This window comes from Quercus robur, chromosome 1 (genome assembly GCF_932294415.1).
Source record: "Quercus robur chromosome 1, dhQueRobu3.1, whole genome shotgun sequence".
NCBI classification, from domain to species: domain Eukaryota; kingdom Viridiplantae; phylum Streptophyta; class Magnoliopsida; order Fagales; family Fagaceae; genus Quercus; species Quercus robur.
Window position 1 is genome coordinate 1,212,033 of NC_065534.1, and position 25,524 is coordinate 1,237,556.

At 37.1% G+C, this 25,524-nt stretch overlaps 1 protein-coding gene and 1 long non-coding RNA gene across 2 annotated transcripts; both read left to right on the forward strand.

Annotated features, from left to right (window-relative positions):
- The first annotated feature begins 1,537 nt into the window (after window positions 1–1,537).
- LOC126692387 (F-box protein CPR1-like) lies at window positions 1,538–4,331 on the forward strand. The gene is made up of 2 exons (XM_050387986.1): window positions 1,538–2,716; window positions 4,116–4,331. The coding sequence occupies exons 1-2, from the start codon at window positions 1,538–1,540 to the stop codon at window positions 4,329–4,331; spliced, it is 1,395 nt and encodes a 464-aa protein (XP_050243943.1).
- An 11,685-nt stretch (window positions 4,332–16,016) lies between these two features.
- On the forward strand, window positions 16,017–20,678 carry LOC126713438 (uncharacterized). Its single transcript, XR_007651344.1, has 3 exons — window positions 16,017–16,109; window positions 19,396–19,456; window positions 20,445–20,678. It is a non-coding gene; the product is annotated as an uncharacterized LOC126713438 (long non-coding RNA).
- The last annotated feature ends 4,846 nt before the right edge of the window (window positions 20,679–25,524 follow it).

Below are 25,524 nucleotides of genomic sequence, written 5' to 3' on the forward strand. Positions count from 1 at the left end.
TTTTTTTTTTTTTTTTTTTCATATTTGCTTGTTCTAATTCAACTTTATTTTAAGAATTAGATTTTGTTTTGTATTTTGTGTTTGGATTATGTGAGAAACGTAGAGAATGAGAGAAAAAAAAGAAATCTGGAGGAGAGAGAAAGAATTGATATAATAGTAGCTGAGATAATTTTTTAAGCAAAAAAATTGATTTGAAGGTGCTACAATGTTCTCTAGATTTAGAGAATTACTGTAGCAACTTCAAAAAAAATTTGGAGAACCTGCGCGTTTGGAGAAGCCGCTGGAGCGTGAATAGTAACATTTGGTGGTCCAAAAATGACTTTACAGTGGCTGTTGGAGACGCTCAAATACCCCCATAATAATTTGTTATGGGGTATGCATGTGTTGTCCCCCAATTCCTTTGAGCCCAATCCACATACCCGAAAATAAATTTGATTTGCTGAAAAACCCTCTATTATATTTATTCCACAAAAAAAGGCCGTGGAAGTCTTACAAGAGAGAAAAAGCTTGGGCTCCCTGCCCATCTCTGACCAGGCCCAGAGCTATTACAAGAATGAATATCATCGAACTTTTATAGCTAAAATATCTTAGCCACAACATTCCAAGCAGCAGCATCACCTGCTTTTTTTTATTGTGAAGCACTGAAGCACATCACATGCAAGAGAATAAAGAAAAAGATAAAGCGAAAAAGGAAAAAAGAGAATTCAAAGAGAGAAAACTGTGGGGCTTAATAATAGGGGGACATTTGTGTGAAATTTATGTGAAATTAATAAGCAAGACAGATTATTATTATTTTGTGTGTGTGTGTGTGTGTGTGTGTGATCAAGTTTGAAGCCAGAGTCAGACACACTTATCAACGTTACTAATTCTCTCATCTTCAACCCAAGCCATCGTCGAATTCGGAGGTGGTCTGATCCCTCATCTCTTGACTCTTGCTCTAAACCTCTTCCTCTCTGCCTCGCTACTCAACTTCAAACCCAACCCCCCATGGCCCAAGCTTGACCGGATTAAGCCTTTTATTAAATGATTTCAATCAGCCCACACGGTAAGCCCAGGTTCTTTAGCCAAGATCCAAATCCATATAACTCTAAACCCATAGGCTCAGTCGGCCCACATTTTAAACAATTTCAACCTAGCCCACAAACAAACTCAGAACCAAGCCCAGGTCCAAAGACAACCAAATTTAAACCCAACTCACCACACGCTCTCCTCCAACCTAGATCCACCACGCAAAACACAACACCTAGGTCTGTTTGGATACCTTCTTCTTTATTTATTTATTTATTATTATTATTATTATTATTATTATTATTATTATCGGGGTTTAAAGCTGAATTCAGCTGGGCTTTAAAAAATTTTGTGGCGTGGGTAGTGGATGACGGCAGTTTGTTTAATTAAAATAAAAGGAGGGAAGCCGAACCCTAATTGTTTTTTTAGGAACAGCTGAGCCGAACTCTAATTTACCTTGAGTCCGCTAAAACCTAAACCATAGCCTCTTAATTTCTTTCTCTTTCTCTGTAAAACTGAAGCGCCAAAAATGTCAGACAACATCAACAAAAACTTAATACTTGGATCTCCATGGGAATATTTACCTGATGAGATTGTAACCGATATTTTCCTACGTCTACCTATCAAATCCATAATTATCTGTACCTCTGTCTCAAAAACTTGGAAATCCCTAATCCAAAACCCCACTTTTATTTCCAACCATCTCCACCACTCCTACACCACCACCACCAACAACCACAACCTCCTCCTCATCAGTTCCCACAATAAGGAACTATATTGCGCATTGCATAACGAAGATGATCCTTATTTCAGTAAACACACTAGATTTGATTGTCATCCTGCCTTGGGTTCCTCTAATGGATTATTATATTTGGTCGGTACTTGTAATGGCCTGCTCTGCCTTTCCAACACTTATGACATTAATAGATTCTTTCTGCTGAATCCTTCTGGTAGAAAGTTCGTGGAACTTCCTTTACCCAATGTCACTTTACACAATTATTTCGAACCGTCTCTTGGGTTTGGATATGATTCCAAAACTAATGATTATAAAGTGGTGAGGGCTGTGAGCTTAAAGTTAATGGAGGATAGTTGTGTCTTTCAAAATCCTCAACCCCCCGTGGTCGAGGTTTACTCGCTCTCCACTGGTCAATGGAAAATGCTTAGTGCTCCTGTATGTGTTGTATTATACGGTAATTGTCAGAAACAAGCATTTGTCAATGGGGCGCTGCATTGGCTTGCTTCAAGGATTACTACCACTAATGATGGAAAAAATAAAGTACATTTTGTTTTGGTGCTTGATTTGGGGGACGAGGTCTTCCATGAAATACTGCTGCCGGAGAGTCTTCAATATGATCTGTGTACGTCTGTTTCTGTATATGGAAATTCCATTGCTATGTTTCAAAGTGATTCTTATGATTGTATTTTGAATATATGGGTGATGAAAGAGTATGGTGTTGCCTCATCATGGATGAAAGTTCATCAAAATCGAACATTATCCATACTAAGGGCAGTAGGTTTTAGGAGGAATGGTGAGGTTGTACTGCAAATGTTTTCTGGAGGAAGGCTTGTCTCGTGGAATCCAGAGAGCCAAAAGATTAAGGAACTTAGGATTATTGGATTTAGTTTTACTTTTGTTGGTTATTATGTTGAGAATCTAGTTTTGCTTGACAAAACCGCCAACGGTGCAGTTACATATAGAAGAAAATCAGTAAGATGCATTTCATACTTATTCTTTTTATGGTTTTTCATTTATTTCTTTACATATACTTGACATTGATCATACATTACATGTGAATACAAAATGCTCGATTCTAAAAATTCCTTACTAGTTGCAAACTCTGCTATGCACAGGAATTTTCATATAATTATATTGTTGAATTTACTGTCCATGTCCAAACCCAAGCCCCCTTCTTGATGAGATTTGGTGATGGGACCTTTGGCATAGGCCTTTCTTCAAACAATTTAAGGGATGGCATAAGTCACAGAACAAAGGCGTCCAGGTAGTGAATGAGAATCGTAGAGATTTTAGGAAATTGGTTTGAATTGTTTTTAGAATAACTTTAAACAATGAATAATTCTTTAACCTTCAGTTTCAAATTCATTCAAAACCCTGCACCAAAACAATAATTAATTCTCCCAATAAAGTAGTTATGCTTAGATGTATTGTTTTGTTGACTAGATTTCCTTCCATTGTTTTTCTTTTCTTTCTCTTTCTCCCTTGTTTATGATTTAGGATTTTCTGCTACACAACTGTACAAACTAGAAGCAAAAGGCCAACACCAGTGGAAACAATAAAAAGAAAATCTAGGTAAATAGAAGACATCAACCTAAAACTACTATTGTTATTCAAAATGAAATGTCACAATTATTTCAGAATTTTTTATGGTTGAGGATTTCTTTCATCAAGCAGCCTTTTTAAGAGAGCCAAAAGTCTTGTAATTCAACTGGTTGATGAGCCAAAAGTCTTGTAACTCAATTGGTTGACACCTCCTAGCATTTTCAAAGGAGAAAATCCATGGCTTTAATCCCTTCTCTCCCAATTATTAAATTAAAAAAAAAAAAAAATCTAGCCTCTTTAGGAGCCATCATTTATCTTTTTGAATATATATCCATTTCATTTATATAGAGTAGTGCTTTTCACCTTTTGACAACAAATAGTTGTACCTCTTTTTTTTTTTTTTTCCTCAAGACTTCTCTAAATGTTAAGTATTTGAAATCTTTTTGTATCAAAGTGTACTTTGTTTATGAAATTTGAAGAATCTTTTTTTTTTTTTTAGTTAGTTTTTTGGGTTGGTTTGGACACGAATGTTGGTCTACCTAAGCTTGTGTTTTGGTTGCTCAAACATATTCATATGTGCCACTAATGGAGACAAGTGATAGAGGTGAAATATGGTTGTGTATGGGGTGGCTGGTGTACTAGTTCTGTTAATGGTCCATATGGTTTTGGTTTGTGGAAAAATATTAGTCGGGGATGGCCTACTTTTTCTTGCTACATTCTGTATGATATTGGTGATGGATCTAGGGTGAAGTTTTGGAAAAACCATTGGTGTGGTGAGACATCTCTTGCAGTAAACTATCCTGAATTGTTTAGATTTTGCTGAGATAAGGAGGCTAGTGTGGTTGAGCTTATGAAGTCCACTAATGGAGTCCTCTTTTGGGATGTAAGTTTCTTTAGGGGTGTGCGTACTCGGGAATTAGAGGCTATGTCAGGTTTCATGGATACCATTTATGGTTCTTCAGTAAGGGGGTTTGGTAAGGATAAGATGTGTTGGAAACCTGATATAGACAAAGGGTTCATGGTTAAGGATTATTATAGTATTTAAGTGGGCTCTAATGACTACTGTTTTCCTTGGAAAAGTATTTGGAAATAGAAGATTTCTTCTCGAATAGTTTTCTTTGTTTGGACTGCTGCTTTAGGAAAATGCTTGATGGTTGATAATTTATGAAAAAGGAAGGTTTGGATCCTAGATTGGTGCTACATGTGCAAGTGTAATGGTGAATCGGTTGACCATCTCTTTCTGCATTGTCCGGTTGCTATTGATTTGTGATCTATGGTGTTGGGTTTATTTGGAGAAAGTTGGGCTATGCCACAATTTGTTGTGGGGCTTCTAGCTTGTTGGTAAGGCAGGTTTGGTCATTATCAAAATGGCCATATTTAGTTAATTGTTTTCCATTGCTTAATGTGATGTCTTTGGAGGGAGAGAAATAATTGGTGTTTTGAAGATAATGAATGATCCATACCAGACTTTAAGTTATTTTTCTTTAGAACTTTATTGGATTGGTTGGTTGCTATGCGAAACCAATCATTCTTTTCTTTTCTTGATTTCCTTGATTCTTATAATTTTTGTACTTGAATTGTTGACCCCTTGTACACTACCTGTCTACTAGGATATTTCATTTTTGATATCAATAAAACTTATTACTTAAAAAAAAAAAAAAATTCATATGTGCCACTTGTGTCTGAAATAGAACTTTAAAATGATTTTCCCCTAGTGTGTTTGATATGGTGCCTTAGGTTTGGTGTTGATTCGATTTGATGACCAGCTATTATGCTTAAATTTATTCATGTGTGGTATTAAGGAGTAGTCATACGAAATTTGGACTTAGAGCATTTGTTGGAACCTTTTTCTTTTCGATAAGTAGAGCATTTTTTGGAACTTTTAAGCTTTTATCATTATTTTTTATGGGATCTCCATCACTTTTGTGGAAAAAATACACTTAAATACTAAAAACTTTTGGGTAGAAAGGATTATTGGCAAGTATGATCCTTCCGCATCAATATGCTTATATATTTTTATAGTTTGCTGAAAGATTAGACTGTTAATTGTTTCCTTGTGTACAATTGTCTTGCTAATTAAAATGGTAATCCCATGGAACAATGATATGAGTTTAACTTGGAAACTTTTGTTATCTAGTTTATAGTTGTTATGAGCCTTGAAGGGCATAGGACATGGTTCGAGTTTTGAGATAAAAATTGTGTTGAGGTATGATTTGCGCGAAATACCTGATATCTTCTCAATGCTTATCTCTAGGATGATGGGTGGTTGAATTTGAATTAGGAAAGTGTGCTTGAGGGAGAAGTACTGTCACCCTGATTTTCAAAAAAATGCATTAATTTCTAACCAAACTCTGTTTCCCGTGCTTAGGCTGCCAAAAGGCCATCTTCAAGGGCAAGTTTTAGGCTCCTAGCTTGTTTTCCAATGTAGGTAGTTTAATAGTACTAAAATTCAAACTGTTGTTTTTCTATATGTTAATAATACAAATAACGTAAATTTGTTGAGGACAAGTAGAAGAGCTATTTATTTTTAATAAAGAGTAGCTATGTTTTGATTTTGTTAAACAAGATCATTTTTAATTAAAATGGTAGTGTATAATTGTGTTTATATGTCTAATCTCATGTCACTGGTAATATTCCTTAGTTTGATTGAATTTTGACCATTATGGTGTGCTTAGTTATGCACTTATTCTTTTCTTAGCCCATTATGCTTATTATTGCCTCTGCTTGTGCAGGGGAGGATCTTTGGGACTTCTTGATGATAGGAGAAGAGAATACGTTTTGTGGGATGTCTTGAAAAGATGATGCATCCACGGCCGAGTGATTTGCTATTTACTTTGAAAAGTTACCTATGTAAGAATTATTTTATATGGTTTAGTGTGAAGTCCGATTGAAGTAAAGGTTGTGATTTTAGTGGTTAGACTTATATTACTAATTAAAAAAATAGTTTATATTTGGGTTTTTATTTGATTAGGTATGGGCATTTTTATATTCAGGGACAAATTTGTAATTTCCACAATTTCTATCCATGGGTAATTTGATTGAGTCTAGAATGTTCTAGTATCTTAGGTTTTATTTTCTTTGGGTCCAAGTTAGTATTTTAATATGTTTTATTTTACTAGCCAAAATAGGAGTCTTAGTGATCAATATAGGGAGATGGAGAGTTAATTAATAAAATTAGCAATGAAGTCAATTTTTCCTTGGCCAGTACAGAAAATTCTCATTTCATACCGGTTTAAATACCATTCGTACCTAGAGTTATATGGAATTTTGGCTGTATTGGCTCAAATACCACCATTCACTCTCTTCCTTAATTCTCGTGATATGTAAAGGAAGAATAAACAACTAAAAGCAAAATGAATAGTATCAATGTAAATTTACACGGCTACTGTAGCAAATTTATAAATTTACACAATTATACATGAATTAATATGGGTCATTTTTAGGCAAAATTGTGTAAAATATTTTACACATTTTTCTATTATATACAGACTGATGTGAATGTTCTAAAGAGATAAAACTCAGTGGAGGAGATAACATCAATATAAAAGTAAAGAAAGATAAATACTAAAAGTAGGAGAGAATGAGTAGAGGTGAAAAAAAGTGAGTTATTAAAAAGAATTGTTTCCGAGTAGTTGAGATATGTGTAAAATAAAGATGTTTGTGATATTACAAATTATACAATATAACCTGTGAGGACACGATTTGTAACGACCCATAATAATATTGGGTTCGCACGTAAAAAGGCCCAAACAATATCATTTATAGAGCGTGGGTTTGAAAGGCTAGACCTTGATCACAAGACAGTGGTTTTCCGTGGTGGTCATACATAATTAAATCGTGTTCGCCCTAGGAGTCTTTCTCCTGGAGGCGGGTTGGGAGGCTCTGGTTTTTGGCCATTTTTCCCAGCCCCTTCTTTTGGCGCACTAACCTTTACATTATATAGCCCTTCTTGGTTGATCTTAGTCCTCCACTTGTTAGTCAGGCAGATGCCCACTTCTGTACCTGTCCCATCAGCTGTCCCTCCTTACTTTCTGTTAGTTGCGATGATCGAAGTCACCTTGTCCAGGCGTCTTTTCTCATTAACATGGTCAGGACGCTGACGGGTGCATTTAATGCGGAGGGGACGTATTTACCCTGAACCAGTTTTACACCGTACCTCCACGTGGGTCCCATTCTACTCGCACTTCCTTCAGGGGGCTTTTTGGGGGCAGCCTTCATCGAGACGTTACTCTTCCCCTTGAAGTCCTAGAGTGCCGAGGACAGGGTCGTCCTCGGCTGTTCCCCTTGACACTTCAAACTTTCCCCATTCGTCCTCGGCCTGCACCCTCCTCGGCATGGGCCCGAGCCCTAATAGAGCGTGGGCCGGATCATAAGTTCCCTGGGTCGGACCATAAGTTCCCTGGCCCCACAATAGCCTCTCAAAATCCTGCTATCCAACTCCTCGGGCGGATAGGAGGGTTTTGATGACATCAGATACCTGTTAATGCCTATCAATCCTTGTCACCTATCGGTTCCCGAGACTTTTCATTTGCCCGAGATACGTTCCTAGAGTCCTTAGAAGGCGAAATGTGGCCTCATTAAATACGGGCGGCTCTGTATCTCCCACGTTCTACGGCATGATGAAGATCAAACGATGGTGATTCCTTGGTCTTTACGGGCGGGAAAATTTGTGCAGTTACCCTACAAAGTATAAAAGATTTTTTTTGGAACAGATTCGCCTCTTCAGTTTTGCACTTAAGAGTTCTAGTGCGTACTCCTGGGTTCATCTGAACTTTCGCCCAAACTCAAGTCTATCTCTAGCACAAAAAGCCTATCCGAAGCGTCTTTCCTCTTTTATGTAAGTTCCCTGCCTCCATTAACTCGTACTTTTTCTTTTCTGGGTTTATTTTTCTCTGGTTCCCTTTCTTCTCCCGTCGTTGGTTGACTCTGTTTCGTAAATCATAGAGATGGCTAAATCGAGACTGAGGAAATTAGTTGATACTGAAGAGGCGATGAATAAGTTCATCGCCGATTACAGGATTCCTCCCAACGTGAGTCTGAGGCATTGTAAGATGAGGGAGTGGCACTATAAGAGGGAAACGGGCGAGATAGTAATTCCCGTCCTCGCCTTTGTGGAGGGGGGTATGAGAATCCCTATGGGGTCGGTAACGAGGGGTTACCTCAGGCACTTCCGATTAGCCCCCACCCAGTGCACCGGCAACATGTTTAGGATTCTAGGTTGCGTGGATGCTTTAAACGAAAAGATGGGGTTAAGACTGACCCACCATGACGTGAATTGGTGTTATAATCTCCAAAACTTGAAGGGGAAATCCTACTACATGAAGACGAGAGACGAAAGGGTTCGACTAATTCAATGCCTCCCTGATTCCAACAAGGGGTTAAATAAGGATTTCCTTATCGTCTCCGGTGAATGGCATGATGGCAACCCATACCCCATAGTAGAAGGAGAACCAGGTGGGGTGTAGGGAATGGAAGGGTGCTGACCTTTTGTGCCGTTCTAATCTGACGTGATTTGGCAACTAACCATGCTTATTTGTTTTTCTTTTGTAGATCCACATGCTTATCAACGGCATTTTCACTTAGTTAACCGGGTGGACCTAGAGACTGTTCTACAAGCGGCAGTTTTCGTAAATGACGGAGATGGTCAAGTCCGAGCCGCTCACAAAATATTAAGGTACGCTCTCGTTCAGAAGTCATTTGCCGACCCTAGGCACGTGATCAGCAAGAGCCGCCCTCGGCTGTCAAAAATTACCGTGGTCGAGACAGGATTTCTAATCTCCGAAGTACCATCTGTCGCAGAGAGCATCCCACTGGTGGGCCCCTCCTCATCTCATCAAGTAGCGGAGGACGAAGGCGAGTTAGATCAGGCCGAGGAAGGGTTTGGGGTGTTTGACCTAGCCAACCAATCCGAGGATCCTTCTGGAGATATAGGTGACCCAGCCTTGTCCGAGGCGGAATTGTCGTCAATAGGCACATCTTCCCAAGCTGAGATGGGACTCAAGAGAAAGCCCCCGACCACCCTGCTTGAACTCCTCAAGGGTCAAACAGGGAAGGGTGCGCAGGGAACGACACAACCCAATGCTCCGTCCCTACCACCTCAGCCCCAGACTGTCCAGACTAGGTCATCTTCCACCAAGTCACAGCCACCATCCCCCCGCCCCACACTTCCTGTTCCTTCCCAACCAACTCTGCCTCCTCGGCCGGAAGGCACTGATTCAAAGAGAAAGAGGAGCCCCAAGGGCAAGGAAACCATGGATGGGGGAAAATCCCAACCTTCTAAGGAGAGGGAGGAGGCCCCGCGTGCAAAACAACTGAAGATTGGGCACCAAAGTAAGGGCAAAGAGACTGAAGTCCAATCTTCCCAAGGCAAGGGAAAGGGGATCGAGGCCCAGTCCTCGCCAAGCGCCTAGCTTCCTGCTCCAATGCTTCACGGGGGTCCACTGTTGGAAATTGCATCCATGAGGGATCTTGGAGATGGCGAGGGTGGCTACGTGGCAGATGCACTAGGGAGAACCATGCTACTACCCACTGACGTGGATGGGCTGAGGAAAATGAGGATGCAGGAGGTCTTCCTCAGTACTAAGAGATACTTGGGCATGGTAAGGCTCTTGAAACTTAAAACTTTATTAACTCTCACTCCCGGTCTGTCATTCATGGTGTAGTTATTTCCCTTGGCAGGCTCTCCAGGCCACCTATAGGATGGAGGAAGAAGTGAACAATAAGAGTAAGGCGGCCGAGGATGAACGCTCCAAACGCTTAATGGCCGCGCGGACTCTCCAAGCTTTTGAGGAGGACCTCGCCAAGGCCAAGGCTGCCCTAACAGACGCTATTCGAGAGAGGGACAACGCCTCAGCGGGTCTGGCTAGCGCTCAAAAACAGGCCGAGGATCAAACAAAACGTCTGCTAGAAGCCGAGGATCAGTTGCAAATAGCCAAGGAGCTGATCGAAGATTTAAATAAAAAATTGGTCACGGCAAAGCATGACAAAGGCGTGGCGGAGTATGCCCGTGACGAAGCCCTAAGGGCTAGGCAGGAGGCCGAGTTTGCCAGAAACGAGGCTGAGGCTGCCAAGGAAACGGCTGAGGATGATGGTTATAATGCGGGGGTAGCTGAAACCCAAGCCATCCTTAAAGCCCAGATTCCTGGAGTATGCAGGCTTTACTGCTCCCAGGTTTGGGAAGAGGCCTTGAAGCGAGCTGGGGTGGATGCTTCTTCCGATTTGTGGAAAGCGGAGAACATATTCTACCCTACGGCCATCCGTGAGGCCACCTCCTCCAGTTCCATGGCTGTGAACGACCAACATGAGGAAGGGGTCACTCAATCGGAAACCGTACAGGTCGACACCTCTCCTGGCGAGTCGCTTAAAGAGGGAGAGCTTCAGGACGTGATTGGAACATCTCAGCGTACGGATCCTGAGGTACCCAAAGAGGTTGCTGAGCCCGTGGTTGGCACTCAGATGACTAACGCCGAAGAGCCAGCCATACCTGCCCAACCCCTACAGGCAATTTCCCTTGTTGTGGTCCCCCAGAGCACCGACGCCGATCCTGCTCAGCCTTCCCCAGAAGGGACTGTCCTCCAAGGCACCGAAGCTGATCCCGTACCTCCTTCCCAGGATGTGGCCGATGCAAAATTAAAGAAGTAAAAACCCAGGCCGGGCTTCATACTTGTTTTTAGCTTAATGATTAACTTGTTTCATTTTCATTTTGAAAACTTTGTAATCTGCTAGTAGATTGAACCTGTTGAATACGTATATGAAATTCTTTTCTTCCTTTTTCCTTTTGGTTACTTGTTAGTCGCCCTTGCCGATACTTACTATTGTTTATGAATTTTGAACTAATTATTTTAACACGTATGAGCAGTTGTGCATGCGATATATTTAGACTCACGTTTCAGAACATTGGCTTACCTGCACTTATAGAGCCTTGAACTCATGTCTGACCTTCATTCAATGGAAATATAGGCATCATCCGAGACGTCACGTGTAGTGTAAGGTCTTGCTTAGTATCCAGGCTTCTTTAAAGTAGTTGGTTCCCCATAGGTTTGAGTCCGAGGACCATGCAATACATTGGTTCTGTCCAAAACTTGATTTTGATAAGTAGTTGGTTTCCCCATAGGTTTGAGTCCGAGGACCATGCAATACCTTGGTTCTATCCAAAACTTGATTTTGATAAGTAGTTGGTTTCCCCATAGGTTTGAGTCCGAGGACCATACAATACCTTGGTTCTGTCCAAAACTCAGTTTTTTCTTCTAAGTAGTTGGTTTCCCAATAGGTTTGAGTCCGAGGACCATGCAATACCTTGGTTCTGTCCAAAACTTGATTTTGATAAGTAGTTGGTTTCCCCATAGGTTTGAGTCCGAGGACCATGCAATACCTTGGTTCTGTCCAAAACTTGATTTTGATAAGTGGTTGGTTTCCCCATAGGTTTGAGTCCGAGAACCATGCAATACCTTGGTTCTGTCCAAAACTCAGTTTTTTCTTCTAAGTAGTTGGTTTCCCCATAGGTTTGAGTCCGAGGACCATGCAATACCTTGGTTCTGTCCAAAACTTGATTTTGATAAGTAGTTGGTTTCCCCATAGGTTTGAGTCCGAGGAACATGCAATACCTTGGTTCTGTCCAAAACTCAGTTTTTTCTTCTAAGTAGTTGGTTTCCCCATAGGTTTGAGTCCGAGGACCATGCAATACCTTGGTTCTGTCCAAAACTTGATTTTGATAAGTGGTTGGTTTCCCCATAGGTTTGAGTCCGAGGACCATGCAATACCTTGATTCTGTCCAAAACTTGATTTTGATAAGTAGTTGGTTTCCCCATAGGTTTGAGTCCGAGGACCATGCAATACCTTGGTTCTGTCCAAAACTCAGTTTTTTCTTCTAAGTAGTTGGTTTCCCCATAGGTTTGAGTCCGAGGACCATGTAATACCTTGGTTTTGTCCAAAACTTGATTTTGATAAGTGGTTGGTTTCCCCATAGGTTTGAGTCTGAGGACCATGCAATACCTTGGTTCTGTCCAAAACTCAGTTTTTTCTTCTAAGTAGTTGGTTTCCCCATAGGTTTGAGTCCGAGGACCATGCAATACCTTGGTTCTGTCCAAAACTTGATTTTGATAAGTGGTTGGTTTTCCCATAGGTTTGAGTCCGAGGACCATGCAATACCTTGGTTCTGTCCAAAACTCAGTTTTTTCTTCTAAGTAGTTGGTTTCCCCATAGGTTTGAGTCCGAGGACCATGCAATACCTTGGTTCTGTCCAAAACTTGATTTTGATAAGTAGTTGGTTTCCCCATAGGTTTGAGTCCGAGGACCATGCAATACCTTGGTTCTGTCCAAAACTCAGTTTTTTCTTCTAAGTAGTTGGTTTCCCCATAGGTTTGAGTCCGAGGACCATGCAATACCTTGGTTTTGTCCGAAACTTAATTTTGATAAGTGGTTGGTTTCCCCATAGGTTTGAGTCTGAGGACCATGCAATACCTTGGTTCTGTCCAAAACTCAGTTTTTTCTTCTAAGTAGTTGGTTTCCCCATAGGTTTGAGTCCGAGGACCATGCAATACCTTGGTTCTGTTCAAAATTTGATTTTGATAAGTAGTTGGTTTCCCCATAGGTTTGAGTCCGAGGACCATGCAATACCTTGGTTCTGTTCAAAATTTGATTTTGATAAGTAGTTGGTTTCCCCATAGGTTTGAGTCCGAGGACCATGCAATACCTTGGTTCTATCCAAAACTCAGTTTTTTCTTTTAAGTAGTTGGTTTCCCCATAGGTTTGAGTCTGAGGACCATGCAATACCTTGGTTTTGTCCAAAACTTGATTTTGATAATTGGGGGAATTATCCCCTCGGCTATGGTGTGGGACCTTGGTTTAAGGGGACTAGCTCCTCGGCCAAGCCCCTAGAACCATCCGTGCTGCTGACGCTACAAAACGCAGCCCCTAGTGAAGAAACGTAGCCCCTAGTGGGACTTTACTTCTAAAACACTATATCCGGGTACTGAAAATGATGTGAAAGATTGTCTCCACCCATTGCCTGTGCCAAAACACAAGCCTTTCCCACAAACGGTGCCAATTGTGAGGACACGATTTGTAACGACCCATAATAATATTGGGTTCACACGTAAAAAGGCTCAAACAATATCATTTATAAAGCGTGGGTTTGAAAGGCTAGGCCTTGATCACAAGACGGTGGTTTTCCGTGGTGGTCATACATAATTAAATCGTGTTCGCCCTAGGAGTCTTTCTCCTAGAGGCGGGCTGGGAGACTCTGGTTTTTAGCCATTTTTTCCAGCCCTTTCTTTTGGCGCACTAACCTTTACATTATATAGCCCTTCTTGGTTGATCTTAGCCCTCCACTTGTTAGTCAGGCAGGTGCCCACTTCTGTACCTGTCCCATCAGCTGTCCCTCCTTGCTTTCTGTTAGTTGCGATGATCGAAGTCACCCTGTCCAAGCGTCTTTTCTCATTAACATGGTCAGGATGCTAGCGGGTGCATTTAATGCGGAGGGGACGTATTTACCCTGAACCAGTTTTGCACCGTACCCCCACGTGGGTCCCATTCTACTCGCACTTCCTTCAGGGGGCTTTTTGGGGGCAACCTTCATCGAGACGTTACTCTTCCCCCTGAAGTCCTGGAGTGCCGAGGACATGGTCGTCCTCGGCTGTTCCCCTTGACACTTCGAACTTTCCCCATTCGTCCTCGGCCCGCACCTTCCTCGGCATGGGCCCGAGCCCTAATAGAGCGTGGGCCGGATCATAAGTTCCCTAGGTCGGACCTTAAGTTCCCTGGCCCCACATAACCATTAAAATTAGAGTATCACCAAAAAAATTACTTTTATTTATTATGTTATTAATTGACATTTACAAATCATATTAATTATCATATCAATTTTTAAATGTTATGTTGTAAAATTTGCAATATCTTTAGCATCTTTCAAAAAATATTCAGTTTATATATATATATATGTGTGTGTGTGTGTGTGTGTATGTATTGTACGACATGATACTCCTAGACCCATTTAGGCCTTGGGCCTTGAACTCCAACATTACTATACAACCCATGGGCCCAACCCTCTTGTCCAAAACTGGGCTCTAAGCCTGCTAAGGCCATGGGCTCGGGCCTCATGACATTACACTCCGCCTAAAACCCGTTGAGCGAGCCATTATAATATATGTCCATCATAGTTCATAACCTGGGAGTTGCCTGGCAAAGTACACTTCGGACGGAAGCATGATTGCTCAGGAATGTTGTATCCCGGTTACCCGGTACTGCCTTGGGAAGTATCTCTGCTGAACACCCCACTCTCAACTAAACATCCACTCAGTGATAATAACATTGGACCTCCTTTACCACTAACCACAAGAGTAATCATAACTCTCTACTAATTATTAGGCTATAAATATAAGGAGCTAAAGAGGGAAGGGTTTTTTTTTTTTTTTGGGAGGGTTCATAAAGAAACTGGGGGTAGAAAGAGTGTGAGTGCACCAGGCTAGCACAATAATAATAGGCACTGAGGGAGTAAGATTATCTAGAGGGGAAGGCAGTTCCATTGGGTCTCTGTATAAGGAACTACCCAGAGTAGGAAATCCAAAGCCCATATCAAAAATAGATTGTGAGACCAAGTGAGGGTTGGTCCATCAACCTCACTTTTGGCGCGCACATATATATATATATATATATAAACATTCTAATCTACAGTAACCATTGATCATGATTTATGTTCTTGACAATGAATGTGGCATAATCGTCATATACTTGTAGACGTAGATAGACATACAGATATAAAATGCTATGTAATTAGAACACGTCAAGAACCTTGCTTTCTTGTAACAATGAGCATATCTCTCTTGGATTTTCTTAAATTATATGTTCATAATGCTTATGTTGCAATTGTTTTATATAATAATTCAACCATTTTTTTTTTTTTGAGTTATATAGTTATCATGCATGCATTTTAAAGAAAAGATTGATTAATTACTCACAAATATAAAATATTTCCCAGCCCTATCTCTAACATAAAGCCCACTTATAAATTTAATTCCACCATAAAGCCCAAGCACAAAGCCCTTTTCAACCTAAACCCTTTGGAGAACCCTTTGAGAAACACGGTTTACTCAAAATTTCAATTTTCCTTTTGTTGCACATTTCAGGATCCTTCCCCTTCCCCAACGTTCATGATTTCAATCTCCCTGTTTTCCTTTAATTGCACGGTTTCAGATTTCCTTTTGTTGCATGGTTTCAGATTCCTTCCCCTTTCCCACGTTTCTATTCTACGGTTTCACCCCTTCTAACAGCAACCTTTTCGCCTTCCTTCCTTCCTTCCTGACTTCCTCGCCTCACAGTATATAAATATTGACAGAAGCTTGATGATTCAATTTAGATATCTCTAAATCCAGTTTATTTTGTGTTCTATTCTTTTGTTTGATTTTTTTCCACTTTTTACATTTTGTTACTGCCTCTTTTGTTTGATGATTCAATTCACGTTTATGTTTTCCTTTTGTTTGATGTTGTTTTCCCCTTTTTGTACCATACGTGTGCAAAATAAGGGTATGTGTAAATAAATATTTTTTTATTATTATATGTAATTGAGTTTATTCAATCTGTAAAAACACAGAGTTTAGGAAAATAAAAAGAGAAAGTTATTAATTCATAAAACAATTCTCTTTAGTATTGTTTTATATACTTGCCCTTGGTTTTGTTGTATTGTAAAAGAATTCTGTTACCATTGATTTTTTTTCTTTTCTTATTTGTTTAATAACATGCATAGGTTGATTTTGAAATATTAGAGGATGAGTTTGAAAGGACTAGAGAGCTTTATGAAAGAATTTTGGACCGATTAAAGCACCTGAAGGTATGTATAAATTATACAAAGTTAGAATATAGTGTTTAAACTTCAAAATTGTTTCGTATAGTTTTTTTTTGCTTGGTTTTATGGTTTCTGTTGCTTGCTTGGGTGATGTTATTTGATTACTATTCTTTGTTGAGAAAAAAAGGTTGATGGGCTGATTACAATTTGGTATTTTTGATGCTTTCATTTTTTTGTTTTTGTTTTTGGTGTTAGCATTTGGACCCACAATAAGTATATTAGCCAGGTAGTTGTCTGAATGGCCAAATCACTAATACACTAGCACTAGACTAGGTGTAGAGTAGCAACCTGTGAATTGTGCAGCAATATAGCAACAAAGGAACCACACATGATCGACTCTATAGCACACTAAAAATAGCTTTTATATGAATTTAAAAAGATTTCACAAACAACAATTTCAGGACAGTACAACACAAAATTCTACTATGGACCTACATTTTATTGCTGTCATGATTTTTTATGTTACCAAATGTGAGGCTTAGGGTCTAAATTTGGTGAATTCTTTGATTAGTTACAATTGCTTTATGTGATGCCTCAATTTGATTGATTGTGTGATGTGTGTGGGTGTGTAATGAGTCCCACATCGGGTATTTATTGGGTTGAACTGGGTTTTATTAACAACTGCAAGGAGTCTTACTTGTGACTAGTCCTTTTGAGGTATAGTGCAGATGTGGCTAGCACTTTTCCTTGGGTCGTTACATATGGTATCAGAGCCGGCCCGGTAACCCCGCGTGGGCTCAAAGACACTACCTCACAAAGTGGGTCCTAACGAGGACGTTAGGAATTTAAGTGGAGGGGATTGTGGTGCCCCAATTTGATTGATTGTGTGATGTGTGTAGGTGTGTAATGAGTCCCACATCGGGTATTTACTGGGTTGAACTGGGCTTTATTAACAATTGCAAGGAGCCTCAATTGTGACTAGTCCTTTTGAGGTATAGCGCAGACAATAGGCGATTGAATAAGATGACTGAGAAAAAAAAAATGTCGATTACCCAAGATTGTCCTTAAATCAGGTTATCATCAACTCAAAGCTAAGGAGGAAGATATTCTTAAGATTGTCATTCATACATATTAAGGACAATACTGAGTTTTAGTGATGCTAATTTGGTTGACTAATATCTCTCATTGTTCAAGGACTAAGGTATGTCAAGTTTAGAGGACTAAACTTATTTTACGGGGGGAAGAGTTTAATACCCCAATTTTGTTTTTATGATTATTACTGTACCTTACCATTTTAATATAGAGTTGATGTACTATATGTGTGTGTGCAGTAAGATGGGAGTAGACAACTTTGTGGTACTACAAATAGGCGAGAAAAATCAAAGTTTTAGTGCATACAATTTAGTGCGGCAATTAAACTAATAAATAAAAGATGAAGATGTTTTATGGGCTTCTTGGAGACTAAAGAGATAAGCTCAAGTGGATTTTAAACTCTAGCCCACTACCCCACCAAGCCCACATCTTTGATGTGTTAAAATATAAGTTGGAGGAAAAAATAATGAGGGTTTTGGGATAAGAAGGGTTTCATCACTAAGGAGGCTAGGGTTTTATCAAAGAGGCTAAGAGGTTTTCCTTGGAGTTAGAGCACGTACAATTGAAGAGGTAATTAGATTTTTTCAAGGTTCTATTTAAGAGTGTTTTAAGGCTTTTTAGAGGTTGTTTCGGCTGGACTTTCAAAGTGATTCAAGTGCAGTAAGTAATTATGCATAATATGCACACGTTTTGTCCATTAGGTTCTTAGAAGTTAAAAGTTTCAAAAGTTTTGTATTCCAAACTTATATTTTCTAAAGTTTATCAAAAGTATTTTTACATCATTGAAAGAGAAATTTCGACTATTAAATAATGTTTTAAAGAGAAATTTTGAATTCTAAATAACGTTTTGAACGTCCAAATCTCATTTAAAAGATGATTTCTAAACTAAACTATTTTTCCGAAAATAATTGAGTTTCAAAGTAAGTGTTCTAAAAAGGTTCTTGTTCTTTAAAACCAAGTGATTTCAATCATATTCCTATTCTCCAAATGGTACTTAAAATGTTTCTTTTAGCAAATTAAATTTTTGGATTTACTCAAGAATTGTAATATATTTATATAAACTCCTCAGTTTCTATTCGTTCCCCGAGAGAGTCAAGCATCCTTTGATTTATATTCTATTTGATATTGTGATCTTTGATATGCCTCTGTATTTGGAATAATTGTTAATATCAAGTAAATTATTATATTTTGTATAAACTTTTTTTTTGTGATATGTGACTCAAAATAAGTGTTTTTAGAATTGATCAAATATGTCAGATATATGTGTAAATCCGCTCACAGGATTGTATGTGAGAATATGTGATGTGTATATGTGACATTGTGCTCTGATCAATTATATGTATGTGTTTTCTAATGATTTTAAAATGTGATTACAATTGTATTAAGTGATTCATTATATGTTTTGGAATAATTATTTTTGATATCATTGAATGAGTTTGTGAAAAATCAAAATACTTGTGCCTGGCTTGACTCTATTCCGTTGTGTATTCTGTATAATTACTTACTAGATGTGTGGCTCAGCCCATCAATTACTATTTTTCAGATTAAAGTATAGTTGGGAATATAGAACCATTGGGTTGCTTTGTAAGGTGCAAGGTAGAGCATGGAAGTTATAGGCGACTTTAGTATGAATTGAAGACTTATAGAATTTTAGTTACCTTTATTTTGTAATTCATGTTTTTGTGTAGATTATTTCCCATTTGTAGAGTTTAGATTTTTGTAAGAGGTTTTTAAGAGTATTATTTCTTTGGAGTATTGATTTATTTTGGATTAATTATGTTTATGGAATTATATAAGTTTAGCAGGTTAGTCATGCATCTAAATTCATGTTCCATGGATTTGGGTCGTGACACTTTCATATTAGCCTGCCATACTTTTTGTGCTAATTCTTCTATTTATGGATATGCTTATTTACCTATGTTGATTTCAAGAGGAGGGTAGCATTGACAAACTGTTACTTGCTAATTGGAAGAGTTAAAAACATGATCCTATTTGGTCAGTTTTGTTTTTAGTATGTTTAATCTTTTTAGAATATTTGAAAATGAACAAAATGAAATCTTAAATCTGGGTTGCTCAGATGTGTGTGTGTGTGTGTGTGTGTGTGTGTGTGTTTTTTTTAGCATTATTCTATTTCCCCCTTCCATTACAATGTTCACATCAATCTTTTCTTGAATAAATGTCTTGGAGACGTTGGTTTGCTGTTGCCCAAATTTCTTATTTGGGGTTTTGTTGTTTTTAGGTAGAAGATGTGATACCCAAAATTGGCCATTATACAAGTCAAAGATTCAATAGTTTTGCAGGTAACTACGATTAAGCAGGGACATAATGTTTGAGCATGAGATTTAATGTTATTTGTGTTCCATTTACATTCTAGGAAACATAAGATATGAATTCACAAACTATTTTGAGAAGAGTTTCTAATTTCGAAACTAACATTGAGCACTAAAATACATGTTTTATCAAACATAATAAATAAAAGACCTAAATAAAATCACATTGTGATGCTTGCATTTTGGCATCCAATTATGTAAAAGATAAGTAATGATTCTGCGACTACTAAAAAAAAAAGTGATGATTTCGCATGTATATACAAGTTACAAGCTTAAGTATTATAGCTGAAACTATGATTTCACACTTGAAAGCCCACAAAAGTGCATTGGTTTTTGGGTTTTATTGAAAATTTAGGAGAGATCTCATGACTGTGTACCCAAAGTAAACCCCAAAGACCTCAATAAAAACTATAGCCAAATGCATATCATTTGGGCCAAGGGTGTGAGACCACTCCATAAACACATTCATGCATGATAATTTAATCATTGTAATTGAGAGAACCACATTGATAAATATCTGATTGTTTCAATCCTATAAATTGCCCAAATTCCAAACATAAGGGCTGTAATGTTTAAGTTGGAGGTGATGCTTGCTATTGATACGAGTTTGAATTCTTCTAGAGGCCTTCATTTTTCTGCGTTTAAATTAGCCTTCCTCCCTCTACCTTTCTTTATAGTTCTTGGTTTCTTTATGGTTCTTGGTTGGATATAGCACTAGGATATTTAAATTAGTCAAACTACACAAATTTGAATAGTGGACAACATTAAATATTGTCCTTTATGAAGAGAGATATTTTATGACAAAATTAAGTTGGATAAAAGGGACAATCACATTTAGTTTTGAGCTTGAGAATTTTGTTCTAAAATTTTATTTTTCCTGACTTCATGGCTTATATTATATTTGTTTTGACTCAGTTTTATATTCAGATAGGTGTTATTTTTTCTTATTTTGTTGAAGGTTGAAATTTGAAATCCCCAAACCGATGCAATACAACCAGCAGCGTCGAGAGGTAATTTTTAATAGGCTTATGGAGCACAATTCAAGTGTGGGGAGTTCTTCACAATGTTGCATTGATATTGCCAAAGCCTTGAATGCCCCAATCCATATAAAACTTGATGATATGGAGATTGTTCATTTTTATGAGCTTCGAATTTAGTGGCACAAGACTTTCCACTTATATGTGGTTCATTTAAACTGTTGTCATTGTTATAATATGTAAGATATTTACATACAAGAATTGTTTGATAATTAATATTTAGTATGAGTTAATTCTATCGCTCTTCAGTTAAATTGTATTCTCTTGATATTTTTCCCTTTAGCTTTTATTTATTAATTTTATTGTCTCCATGCAGAATACGAGTACCAAGTACTCTTTTCTAATATATCATTTGTATATTAGAGGAAGCTTTCAACAAATATTTTTAATTCTTCTACCATTTTGCTCTATTGATTGGCCACAATTTAATTTTGTTAAACTATTTTGTGCATCGTATGGGTTAGCGACTAGTAATAATAATAATAGGATAGAAGAATTTAAAAATAAACACAACCACATATAAGATAGAGCACTGGTGTTAGGTACATATTTTCAAACAACAATTTTCAGTTTTTAAACAATATTATACGTATTTTCACACACTTTTTCATCTACACGTATTTCCATACATGTTTTCAAATAACAATTTTCAGTTTTTAAGTGCACGTATCAAACACCCCATGTGAGAGACCTTTGAGACAATTTCTAACAAATTCCACAAAGCAAGAGTAACTAAACTATACATCAAACATATTACAATCACAAAAGGAAAAGACATAAACAGGTAAAGCATGTTTTTAAAAGCAAAAGACATCAAACACATTACAATCACAAAAATAAACTCTATATAGTCCAGATGATAATAAGAAACAACTAATATAGATACACAGAAAGAAATCTACGTACGAGGATAATAAGAACTTAATCAAAACAGGTAAAGCATGTTGTTGATCGAAGATTACCCAGAAACATTAATATATTTTTTCCTTCAAAAAAAAGAAAATTTAATATTTTTAAAAGGAAGAGATATCAAACATAGTACATTCACAAAAACAAAAATACATATAGTCCAAATAATAATAAAAAACAACTAACATTAAAATAAATAAAAAAACTAAAAAAAAAAAAAACACACGCATACACACAAACAAAGAAATGTACGTAATGGGATAATAAGAAGTTACAATAAAGTTGATTAATGGCGAAATGGGTACTTACTTGCTACTTCAGAAACCTAAAATGAGTGAAGAAACAACACACAAAGAGTTGAAATGCAATGAATCTCAGAAAAAACACATTTATTTTGGGGTCATGCATGCAAAGATGGTCACTGAAAAGGCTTTGGCTTCTTCTGAGTGACTGAGTTTTGTGAGCAGAGCAGAAGAGCATGTTTGCGTGTGACGCCAAATCTCATTTATAACAAATGCTTTCTATTCTACTCTCTCATCTCTACTCTTCAGTGTACTCACCCAATTGGCCATTTGACCCAATGCACTTTCCTTTTCAGATTATGAGTGTTTTAGCTTATTGGTTGGGTTCACGGCACCTTATAAAAGTCCAGCTCACTCAATATAATAAGCTCTTGGTATGAACTTGTTGGAGACGTTTAGAATTTTTTACTTCTATAAAAAGAAGGTTAAATGATATTTTTAGTGAATTCTACTTCTTTATAATTAGAAGTTGATTTAATTACAGACATTTTTCATTTTGAACTCACGCTTTTTCATCAAACTGAAAAATAATAATAATAAAATAAAAATTACATGCATATTCATTTTTCACCCATTTCACGGCTTGTTAATTTGTGCATTTTTAAGTAGTTTTTTTTACTCTAGCTTAAAAAGTCAGCTTATTTTATTATTTAACTTATTTTTGTTACATTCATGAGTCATACTGTATTTTTTGGTACTATTTATGGACCGCACTGTACTATTTCAACTAACTTTTATCTTTATTTACAATACTTTCAGTAAAAAAATTCCAGTTTCAGCAAAATAAGCGAATCCCAAACAGACCCGTAATAGGTAGAGAATGTTTATCCTTCATTGTTGCACAAATCAACAAATCATGAAATGAAATAAAAAGAAAAAATAGTGTGAATGTGACATTTAAGTAGAGGTGTCAATTCGGGTTAGTGTGTCATGTTCATATCGTGTTGAGATAGGGTTATTCAACTAAATAGCTTAACCTGAACCCAACTCATTTAATAATCATGTCATGATCTTTCAATCCTAACATGATCTGTTAATGAGGTAAGTTGTCATGACCCGACCCACTTGATATGCTTAATAAAGAGGTTGTGTTGAGTTGACATGAATGTGATACAACTCATTTTAACCCGCTTAATACCCATCAAGGAAGTCAATATTTTATCGGTACCAACCGTATCGAGAAAATATATTGTACCGGTTATTAAACTGGTACTAGTACGATCCTCTAAAATGTACTAGATTAAAAACCCGGTTGTGCCAGCCTATACTGCTTGTATGGGGGATATTTCCCTGTGATTCAATTGGTATAATTAAAAAAAATTTAAATTGAAAAAAAATTATTAAAAAACATTTTATTTTAGCTAATATATTGGGTTAATGTACTTAGGCTAATATTTAGGTTTATAAATATGTAGATTTTAAGTTTTCTATTGATAAACATAAAAATTAAAAAATCATACCTACATAAATAAATACAAACACGCGTGCGCACTCGCGTACACACACACACACACACACATATATGTATGTATATGTATAGAAAATTAAAAATATATAAATATTAGTAATCTTGAAATGGTACACCAATACCAACTAATATCAAAATATTTCATTCCTCTAACCAAATTGAAACTGTCTTGGGTACGAAACTGACTTCCTTAGTAAGAGCAAAGAAAAGTAAGAGATTTTTTAGCTTTACAAAATTAAATACAATGCTTCCGTTATTATATATTGTAAGAGCTCAAGAAAAACCTCCAAGGTCACTTAGAATAATGGTACTGACTATTTCTAGCCCAACACAATTAATTTATAAGAAAATGGGCATGCTAGGTCAACTATAATGCTCTGTATGATCCAAATATAAAATCAATGAAGTCGTAGCTCTTAATACGATGGAAAGAAACATAGAACAAGTATAAAACTCTTCCTCGAGCTAGTCTGAGACCGCAATGTTCATATATTAATTGCTCAAATCTTGGTACAAGTTGATACTCTCTTCCCTTTTTGTTCAAGTTCTATTGTTCCACCCCCTCTCTGAAGGGATTCCTTTCCTTTATATAGTCCCTCCTAATGCACCTAAGCCCTCCACCTGTACGTCTCTGGGTAGCAATTAGGATGCTTGTCCCATCAAGATCCTGCTGGAGGTGGTAGAGAGTGTTGTGAGCTGTGGAACTACTGTTCAAGTGTCTTTTCCTCATAAATGCAACCAGCTAAATTGGTACAAAGTATTGAATGTGTAGGTGATGACTACCTTCTCCAAATATTTCCTCTCTTCTTTACTTGCACATCTCTAATATCTTCCATGATGTCTTGCCTTTTGGTGCAGGTGGCCAATTGAGGCATTCTCGGGTGTATTCGTTTCTCGAGCTCCTTAGATGATGGATCTACCTGTTTTCCATCCTCAGACCTTAGTCAACATGTCAAGTTTGGATTAGCATGGTCTCTATGTCTTCCCTCCTCGGACTTAACCCATGTGTCAGGTCTGGATTGATGCACAAATGGGCCTTTGCCCATCCTCGAACTGGGCCCACGAGCTCTATGTTGTGTTCGGATCCTACCCTCCCACATATATAGTATAGATACTAATCCAAATTTCAGAGGTTCTCTTTTGAAATCTTCGATATCCACGTGAACTATGTTTGATTAATTTTGCTCTTAATAAAATAACTTTTACCGTATTAATACTATTTCTTAATCTTATAACACAAATTTAGGTTATTACAATTATGTGGTTTCATATTATATATATTAAAGGAATTAGAAAATATAAATAGTTAAGATTAATATAATAAAAAATACATTCCTTTAGTGAATTAAAAAAATATTGAATTATTTCAAACTAATTGAAGGGCACGATTATTTTTTATATTTCATTGCATGGGTGGTTAAATTTATTTATTTATTTTTTTTTTTACCTTTGGATGGTTTTTGTTTCAATTGTACCCAAAACAACTAAATATGATAAGTAATGTCATATTCTAAATCAATTTTTTTAAGTATTCCAAATAATTTTTTTCTTATATAACTTTTATAATTAAAACCATAAAACTTCCTTTATATAAGTGATTATTGCACCATCTAAAGATGATTAGTACATGTCAACCACCTCTACCTTCCCTTCCATTGTCTACTTATCTCAAAATAAAAAAATAAAAATAAAAATCCATAGAAATAAATGCATTCACCTTGTTAACACATGGAAATTTATACATATAATTTGACATAAATGCAAGTTTCGATGAGAGGAAAGGCTAATTGAAAAGAATTCATTCTCATTCTCAAGGAAGGGTTATTTATTTATTTTATATATAGAGTCGTAGATATAGATATAATGTGATAAAATCCAATATTCCACTCGTTTCATCAGCTAGAGTAGGCCTTGCAGTGATCTACTTAGTTGTTACTACTTTGGTTTTAGGGATGGTTTAAGGGAAGAGTTTAAGGAATTGTGAATGAATTTTTTAAGAAAAACTTTCCTGGTCCTTCTAGAACTTTTTATAATAGTTTTTTTTTATTATTATTTAAATTTCAGGTAAAATATCATCCATAATATAGATTACAGAAATTTCTAGGATTATATACAATCTTATACCAAAATGTTCAATAATGCCGAAAAAGAACTATTTTTACAAAGTTAAGAAATACATGATTTCATTATCACGAGTGTGGCACCTTTTTATAATTAACACAAACTTAGTCTCCATTTGTTTCGGTGTCAATGTAAAATGATTTCCCTGACTACCCAAATGGTTTAATGGCACCTCCCTTGTTACTAAGGGTTTGAAAGGAG

Coding starts and splice junctions, on each gene's coding strand:
- LOC126692387 (XM_050387986.1), top strand. CDS start 1,538: ATGTCAGACAACATCAACAAAAACTTAATACTTGGATCTCCATGGGAA. Junction 2,717..4,115: donor TTACATATAGAAGAAAATCA/GTAAGATGCATT, acceptor TGCTGAGATAAG/GAGGCTAGTGTGGTTGAGCT.